We start from the raw sequence: 9,445 nt of genomic DNA on the forward strand, positions 1-9,445 counted from the left end.
TCTCAAAAAAAAAAAAAAAAAAAAAAAAAAAAAAAAAAAGAAAAATCTAGGTTGTTCAGTGTCTCTTCTATATTTTCCAAGTCTGTAAAGGTTTGTTCTACATTTAACAACATTGTACCAGAATGGCCTTTCAAAGACTGTCAAAGGCTTGAAGAAAAGCTGGTGGAGTACATTCCCTAGTACATCTCCTGAGGGTCCATTTGTTCTGCTGTTTCAGAGGTGGTGCTCATTGACTTTTGTAGGTGTGTGTCTGAAATGTTGTTCCTTGCAGTTACTGAACAAACCACTGGGTGATGCTAGAAGACTTGATTTTAATACTGTGGAAGAAAAACAGTGAAACTGCTTTTTAACCTGCCTGCGCCTCAAAATAAGCAAACTGGAAGCTGGCGTCGATTTAAGGGAATGGTTGAGGTAGAAACTAAAGGTTTCTGTCTGACCAGTTCACACTGTTTCACAAATAAATGCTGGAAAAAAGTCGGTTTATAGTTTATTTATATATCCTCTGATTGCATGGAGATTGAATGGTCAAGCTTCCATGCCATGCAGATTATTCTGGGCACGTAACTCAGTTAGGAACATGACAGGAGGCCAGGCACAGTGGCTCACACCTGTAATCCCACTACTTTGGGAGTCCAAGGCGGGCAGATTGCTTGAGGCCAGGAGTTCAAGACCAGTCTGGTCAACGTGGCAAAAACCCTGTCTCTCGACTTTGTCTCAAAAAAAAAAAAGCTATGTTTTCAGACAGAGCTGAGTGCAGCCAGTTCTTGATTGCTCTGCACCTGCTTTCCTTTTAAGAGTGAAGTTAGCCTCCACTCTTAAAGCATGTTTTTGAGTCTGTTCGAATGGGTCAACAAGGAAGGGAAGTTTCAGGCAGATCTTGTATGCCTGGCCCTGGTGGCTTCCTTCATTTCCTTCCAGTATCAGTGCTAAACAGGAGTGAATGTCTTCAAGCCCTGTCTCACCCACCTCTAGCATCTTCACCCTGACTCTGCCCTAGAAGACCTTTCCTCCCATATCGTCAAGAAAACCAAAGTTGGTGTTTCACTTCTTCTCCCACCCAGAAACTTGGCTGCTGCATCTCCTGGATCCCTAGCTCCTTGCGCCCCATGATCCTGTCTCCTTCCTCAGCCCAGCTTCTGGCTGAGCACCCTCCACTTACTGTCTTCACTCCTACACGCTGCCCCTGCACGCTTCTCGCTTTTCTACCCTTCCAGCCCTGTACTCTGGGGACCTGTGCGTATGTTTGTGTAATTATCAATCTGTCAAACCAGGGAGATTGAGGCTGCAGTGAGCCGTGATCTCGCCACTGCACGCCAGTCTGAGTAACAAAGCAAGATCCTGTCTCTAAAATAATAATTATAGTTGGTGACACACATCTGTAGTCCCAGCTACTTGGGAAGGTGAGGCACAAGAATTGCTTGAGACCCAGAGGCGGAGGTTGGAGTGAGTCAGGATGGTGCCACACTCCAGCCTGGGCGACAGAGTGAGACTGTTTCAAAAAAAAAAAAAAAATCAGTCACTTGCTGGTCTTTGGATATAAATATACCATTTACTGGTGTCATCTGGGTACCTTTTACCAACATCTCTAAAACTGAACTCATCACTACATGAAACAAAAAATAACCTGCTCATCCTGTTGTATTCCTGCTCTAGCTGGATAGCACCGCTGCCCCAGCCAGTGAGAACCTTCTAGTATCTCTCTTCTTCCTCAGCTTCCATTTGGTGTCTTCAGCCCCTGACCTTTCCAGAGTTTCTGCGGCTCTTGGATTCGGCTAAGCATCCTTCCCCCATCCCCCATCCCCCAACACCCCTTCAGCTTAGCCTGTACAGTGTGTGTTTGGAGCCAGGGACATCACAGTTTGTCCCTTCACTGGTCTGCGAGCTCGCCTAGGGGAGGACCATCTCGCATTCGTCTCTGTGCCTTGCTTACCCGGTGCCCACGCCATGGCTCACGCCTGTAATCCAAGCACTTTGGGAGGCCAAGGCAGGTGGATCACTTGAGCTCAGGAGTTCCAGGACCAGCCTGGCCAACATGGTGAAACCCTGTCTCTCCTAAAGATACAAAAATTAGCCGGGCGTGGTGGTGCACATCTGTAATCCCAGCTACACGGGAGGCTGAGGCAGGGGAATCACTTGAACCCAGGACACAGAGGTTGCAGTGAGCCGAGATCGCACCACTGCACTCCAGCCTGGGTGATAGAGCAAGACTCGCCTCAAAAAAACAGAAGTTTCTATGTTAGAAAGATAGCAGGTTTTGAGTCTTAAGGTTAGGTTAAAAAAAAATGTCATTTGATACAAAAATACTACGGCGAAGACTTGGAATCATGCTAGAGTTTTTATTTGAGACACTATGCCTTTACGTCATTGATGGTTATTTGAAAATGCACATTTTAAACACCGCGATTATATTAGTAGCTGTTCTGTGGCACACACTAGAAATGATAGACTGTTGTGATGATATGGTTTAAAGACAAATGTAAAAATCTACTGTAAATAGACTTTAAGCCTGTGGGGAAAAGTAAGTATCTGAAACCTTGGAATAAAAGGGATTGTTAAGTGAAACCTCTCATATATTGAGGAAAGGGCTCAACCTCTTGAGTCAGGTAGACCCAGGTTCACAGGTCATTTCAGCTGTTATGTGACTTCAGTTTTCTCGTCTGTAAAATGGGGGTGGTAGCTATCTCTGACAGTAGGGTTTTTATGATAATTATGAATAATATACACAAAGCTTCTAGCACAGTGTCCCCCACATGACAGGCGCTGTCTCTGCTGGGTGTCGTCACATGCAGGCTTGGGGTTCAGTTCGTAACTGATCCATTATTCATTTATTTCAAGGCCCAGTTCTGTATTCCATATTAAGAGAGAGAGGAGCTTTGCAAACTTAGTCTAACTGAACACATTCCACAGAATCTGTAATGTTTTCCTTTCTGCAGAAGAAGAGCTATGCAGAAGTGATGCCCTACGCTTCTTCAGTTAGAAGGAAGAGGACATTTACTCTCATAGGAAGGAAGGAATGAGAGGGGGTGTGTGTGTGTGTGTGTGTGTGTTGAATTTTGCAAATTAATTTCTTCATTTGATTAGTGCCGAAGTTTGGGATCTGCCAGTACAATGTAGTTTAGAAAAGAAAAGCTTATTTTTGAGCAATGCCTTACATGGATGCTAGTATCAAGTGTATGCCATTTTGGTTTTTCTTTCCTATATACAATTCGTTTATTTATTGTACTTTATTTTTAAATGAATTTTTTATTTTTGTTGGTACATAGTAGGTGTATCTATTTGTGGGTTCTATGATTAGTGTACAATTGGCTACAGATTGTGGAGTTGAGGCCCTGGCTATGCTACCTGGCTCCTGTGTGATCACAGGTAAGTTAGTCAGTCTTTGGAGCCTCAGTTTCTTTTTTGGTGAAAGGGGCAAGGTGGTGGTACTCCTAGATGACTAAGGATTAAGTCCAGCCAGTTAACATTTGTAAATGGTAAAGAATGTGCTAAGTGTGGAAGGCTTTATAAATTGTAGCCATCACCATTAGAAGATTCATAGTGGGACGGGGGAGATCTTGTTTTAAAGCATTTCTGATGGTTAATTCTATAAAGATGACATTCGCAGCTGTTTTAATACAGAAAAAGAGTGATGTCCACTCAGGGTGAACCCGAGGCTAAGCAGCGTGTTTGTGAATGGAATAAGGGAATTACAGTGTATAAAACAGTTGCTAAATTGGATTTCTAGTGGACAGTTTAATTCGTAGGAGACTGTTGTCTCTGAAAGGAATATCTTGACTCCCTGAACAGCCAGTGAACATGCACAGTGATGTGTAGGGTCAGCATTAGATGCTGGCAATGCAGAGAGGACCGAGACACGGATTCTGCCCAGACATCTTTCTGTCTAGTGTCTGAGACGCCTTGCTGCTAATGAGACACACCTGGCTAACAGTGTTTAAGGAAAAAAGGCTGTATCTCTCAAATCTATTCTCTCGTAATGATACTGTGTTCACATTTTTTTGTTTCTCATTAAAATAGGTAGTTCTTGTGTTCCCTAATTCTGTTCCCCCCAGGAAGATTAAATGTTGCTGTTTAAGGGAAAAGATTAATTTCAGAAAAGTTTTCATTAAATAGTGTACTTGATGTTGAACTGAATGAAGCCTTAACAGTATGCATTTTCTTTGGATGTGTGCTTTATTGAAGGGATTTTAAATGCTCTCCCAGAGTAGAGCATATGAAATGATTTGAATATTCTTCACTAGATGTCGTTGATTTCTGAAATGTGCTTCTTCCCTCTTTCAGAGTTACTGGAGAATGTAACCCTAATCCATAAACCAGTGTCGTTGCAACCCCGCGGGCTGATCAATAAAGGGAACTGGTGCTACATTAATGCTGTATCCTTCCTGGACGCCGTCCGCAAGGCCAGCGTGTTGCAGCTCTCCCTCCTTTGGGTGCATGGGACTTAGTTCAGCCTCCGTGGGCCATCTAGCCCTACATTTGAATCCCCAAGCCTGGTTTATTATGACTCGGTCCGCCTACCTTGCTTATAAACAGGGTTATTCCTGGCCGCAGTCCGTCTCCCTCTAAAAGAGAGGATCTGTTGGCATATGAATGAGGGCTGCAGACAAGCTGACTCTCATTCGAGTGGTTACAGATCATAGGGCAGAGTAGCCACTTACAACTGGAAATTTGGTTTTAACTCATTGAACTATCTTGGATAAGTCAAGTTCTTGAATACAAACGATTGACTGCTTCGTAGATCCTCATATGGACATCACAGGAAAGTTACCCTAGTAATGATTTGGTTTATTCCTTTTTGTGGTGACGTGTCTAAGTAGTTCAATGTCCTTAGCCTACTTAGGTTTTCAGAGATGTTCTTGTGCTAAACGTGCCTTTAGGAAATGTGGTGTGTCTGTTTCATTCCTTTACGCTTCCTTACTGCCACTATGTAGACACTGCAGGCACTGGTTGCTTGCCCGCCGATGTACCACCTGATGAAGTTCATTCCTCTGTATTCCAAAGTGCAAAGGCCTTGTACGTCAACACCCATGATAGACAGCTTGTAAGTAAGGTGGTGAAGGATGTGTTATGTGGTGGGGTTTTTTCCCCTCTGATAATTAGAATTGAAATAGTTTAGTAAAGCTCTTGATTTCCTGCCAGTGAGTCCTATAATTCTGTCTTTTATAAAAAATAGATTGTTCGTGATTTTATATGGAAGTTAACCAGAAATGGAATTGGAGCATTATCTGTGTTCTTTAGATTCAGTAGAAAATATTTTTAATGTTTACCAGCATATATCACTTAAAATAGACCAAAAATGCATATAGAAAAGACTTGAGTTCACTAGCTATTACAGCATTGGTTACCTAAAATCTACTATACTCGTATAGCTGATATTCTACTTAGCCATCAAAGGTCTTTAGTAAAAGTATATATATACTGTTTAAAACTGCACTATTTAATGTTTTTTCCCCATGTTTAGTGTTCGGCTAATGAATGAGTTTACTAATATGCCAGTACCTCCAAAACCTCGACAAGGTTAGTAACAATGAGTTTTGTTGATGCTCTTACATATTGGGAGTTATGGAGACAGATGACTTAAATTTGGTAAATTCATTCATGGTGGGAAGAAAATGTCTGGACACCTGTGCCATTCTCAGCGTTCAGCCGGGTAGGGGGTGGGGGATTTTGATGAGGTTGCTTTTTTCATCATTTGTGACTTCATTGTCGTTAGGAAAACCTGTGTCCTGTTTCCATTGCAGCTCTTGGAGATAAAATCGTGAGGGACATTCGCCCGGGAGCTGCCTTTGAGCCCACATATATTTACAGACTCCTGACAGTTAACAAGTCAAGCCTGTCTGAAAAGGTCTGAGACTTCTCTCATGTCGCTAGGATCAAGTGTTACCTTTTTTTCCAGTATTTATGTGGTAACTGTTGCTTATTCGATATTTGCCCTCCGTCTCCAGCGCTGTAAGTAGATGTAGGTTTATAATAGAGTCCATTGCTTGGATGAATTGAAGAGTGGCCTTGCTCACACTCTTCATCATCTGACCTTGCTCAGATAACTTCTGTGGCGCACCAAGCACTGCTGTCAGTACTTTACGTATATTAACTTAGTTGACTCTGTGAATAAAGTATGATTATGGTCTCCTTCTTACAATTAAGAGAAGTGAATACACTGTCTGAAGTCATATAGCTAATGTGCATGGCACAACCCAGCTTTCAAGACAGCTGTCTTAACCACTGCACTATATGCCACTGGGGTAGAGTGGAGTGCATTGGGCCTGGAATGATGGCAGTATTCAGAAGAGCTTATGTCTTCATCATACTTACACGCTTTAGTAGCTATTTGATGTACTTGATTCCTTTACCTAAATTTTTTTTAAAATCATGTATTTTGTTACTACAGGAATGCGACCAAGGGGCCAGGGCGCCCTTATAAAAGGCCCTGGGGCTGTTGAGAGTGAATTGAGCCACCCTTAGCACAGTTTACTGTAGCATTTCTTTCCTCCCAGACTGAGTTGGTGATGACTGAGTACAAGCAGTTGAAATGATGCTTAGGGAGATGTATTCAGAGAGAAAACTGGTTGAGAAAAATGCCATTTAGGTCAAGTTTACTTGAAGCTTCCTTGCTTTGAAGAAGAGTAAATGTCGAGGGCATCGTAGCAGGATGCCACCAGGGGCAGCATAGATTTTTAAGCTCTTTAAATGCTTATAATGCAGCTTTTGGTATTGGCTTGGAATTATTTCCCAAGTAATGGGAACATGGTATTAGGGATGCAGAAACGGAATAAAGTGTGCCCTCTGCCCTCAGTGAGGGAATGAGATAAATGAATAGTCAACAAGAGAAGTACAAAGATACAGAGATGCCTTAGAATCCAGATGGGGCCACCTAGCTCAGGTGGAGGCAAAATAAAGTGGGTGCTCAGGAAGCCCTCTAGAATCATACACAGAGATAATGCTATGAACAAAAGCATCTTTTAAAGGTGACATTAATATGGGATGTGTTGGGCTCCCCAAGACCACCCTGAGGTTTGGGTGATTCACAGGAAGAACTCGGAAAATGTAGAAGCTGGTACACCTGTGGCTATGGTTTATGACAACAAAAGCATGCAAAGCAGAGTCAGGAAGGGAAAGGACAGATGAGGCGGGGCCTAAAGGAAACCTCCAGACTCCTCTCCCAGTGCAGCCAGAAGGCTGCGCCTAACTACTCCAGCACGAGGCTGTGACCACACATGTGAAATGCCGCCTCCCAGGGAAGCTCATTACAGACTCCGGGTCCAGAGTTTTTACTGAGGGCTGGTCCCATAGATACCATCTGCCTAGCTTGAACCAAAAGTCCAAACTCCCAAAACAAAAGCAAAAGTGTTAGCAGAAAGCACATTGCTTGCGCAAACAGGTTTAGGCAGAATCCCATATCAGTTATTGGACTGATGGGGACCTTGCTGAAAGCCAAGTTCCCAGACACCAGCCAACGTTGCAAGCAGGCCTTTCCAAGGAGAGCCACCCAGGCCTGCTGTGAAAAGTCTTCAGCACACTTTGGCTGTGCCAATTTTTGCCCTTTGCTGCACATGTGCAGAGCATGCACTCACGTGAACAGCTGCTGTCCACATCTACTATTTGGAGAGGGCAAGTAAACTTGAATGCAGTAGATGCTTCAGACAGAACAATTTGCAGGGCCTTGGAACAGGCAGTTGTGCTATGAAGAATGAAATATGAACTGATGATAAGTAACAGAATCAAACACTCCTGATGTGGGATTATTAAACTCTTGGGTGACTCATCTGTGAATGATTTTGCTGATGTATGTGTAAAACAGCTAACGCTTTAAATCAGTGGAGTTTTTCCACATATAGTTTGAGTTCTTTCCCGTGTAGTTGTCCGTCATCAAAGACAGACAGAAGCAGACATAGGGCTGCTTAGTTCACTGCTTGAGTGGTAACAGTAGTTGAACAGTGAACTGGCCCTAGACATCTAGTTCTTCGTCTTCTATTTTGTTTACCCAAGACAGAATTTTTTTTTTTTTAGTAACTTTTTTGTGATAAAGTCAATGTGGCAGGGTGTGGTGGCTCATGTCTGTAATCCCAGCACTTTGGGAGGCCAAGGCAGGCAGGTCGCCTGAGGTCAGGAGTTGGAGACCAGCCTGGCCAACATGACGAAACCCCGTCTCTACTAAAAATACGAAGATTAGCCAGATATGGTGGCACACACTTGTAGTCCCAGCTACTCGGGAGGCTGAGGCAGGAGAATCGCTTGAACCCGGGAGCTGGAAGTTGCACTGAGCTGAGGTTGCACCACTGCACTCCAGCCTGGGTGACAGAGTGAGACTTTGTCTCAAAAAAAAAAAAAAAGTAATATATATTTATTGAAGAAAATTTCGAAAATATAGAAAAGTATAAATAATAAAAATCCCCATTTAGAGATATGTGTTTAATCTGTTTCTCCTTTTCTTCCTACTCTTGGGATTTCAGCTATGCAAGGAAAACCCATGTCATCATGTCATTGTTTGGAAATACTTTACATCTTCCATTTCAGAGGAGGCATGATTGGACTTTGCAAGTACTGTATGTCCTGCAGGCCTTGGACAGTGATCGGTTCACACTAAAGTGATTATATTTGACCTTTTCAGGGTCGACAAGAAGATGCTGAGGAATACTTAGGCTTCATTCTAAATGGACTTCATGAGGAAATGTTGAACCTAAAGAAGCTTCTCTCACCAAATAATGAAAGTAGGTTATGGTCCACTTGCCCCACAGAGTTGTGCAAGAGTTGGCTGTAAACAAGCGTTGCATGCTCATATGTTATGTTGCTTCCCTGCCCCTCAGTTGTTTTCCCTTCGAATAGCATTTATTCCTTACGATAACTTACACCATCGAGAAGGTTATATTTAGGTAAATTACAGTTTATCCCGAACTTCTGCCATCTTCCTTCAACTTTTAATTAGGAAAATGATCAAGCATATAGAAAAGCTGAAAGAATCGTTTGATGAATATCTTTATAATTGCTGAGTGTAGTTTTAAGCATATTTTCTGATGCTGTACACACACCGTATATATATATGTACTATATCTGTCCTATCTATCCGTCCATATATACATACATACGCATACATTTTCCCTGAATGATTCAAAGTTAAGTTGCAGCTAACAGTCTAGTTCATCCCAGGTGCTAAAGCATCCCCTGAGAATCCGCTCCTGCATAACCACAGTCCCTTATCTAACTGAGAAAACCAACTGTAATGACATGGTAATATCGACTTTGCAGAGCATCTTCACATTTCTCCAGTCAATCCCAGGAGTGTCTTTTCTAGGAGTTTATGTAAGCAAGGATCCGGTGGTGGTGCACCTGTTGGCGATTGGTTGCTGTGGATCCAGTGCCGTTGTGCCTGTTGCGATTGGTTGCCGTGGATCCAGCGGCGTTGCGCCTGTTGCGATTGGTTGCCGTGGATCCAGCGGCGTTGCGCCTGTTG

The 9,445-nt window shown here is 42.9% G+C and overlaps 1 protein-coding gene across 1 annotated transcript in view; it reads left to right on the plus strand.

Moving 5' to 3' along the window:
* USP10 (ubiquitin specific peptidase 10) overlaps positions 1-9,445 on the plus strand; it is a 75,695-nt gene that overhangs the window by 49,817 nt on the left and 16,433 nt on the right. Inside the window, exons 5-9 of the mRNA XM_011971422.1 lie at positions 4,279-4,370; positions 4,929-5,038; positions 5,459-5,514; positions 5,739-5,842; positions 8,606-8,705. Of these exons, the coding sequence (XP_011826812.1) occupies positions 4,279-4,370; positions 4,929-5,038; positions 5,459-5,514; positions 5,739-5,842; positions 8,606-8,705 (462 nt within the window). The remainder of the gene's footprint in view (positions 1-4,278; positions 4,371-4,928; positions 5,039-5,458; positions 5,515-5,738; positions 5,843-8,605; positions 8,706-9,445) is intronic.

This window comes from Mandrillus leucophaeus, unplaced genomic scaffold (assembly GCF_000951045.1).
Source record: "Mandrillus leucophaeus isolate KB7577 unplaced genomic scaffold, Mleu.le_1.0 Scaffold10, whole genome shotgun sequence".
NCBI classification, from domain to species: Eukaryota; Metazoa; Chordata; class Mammalia; order Primates; family Cercopithecidae; genus Mandrillus; species Mandrillus leucophaeus.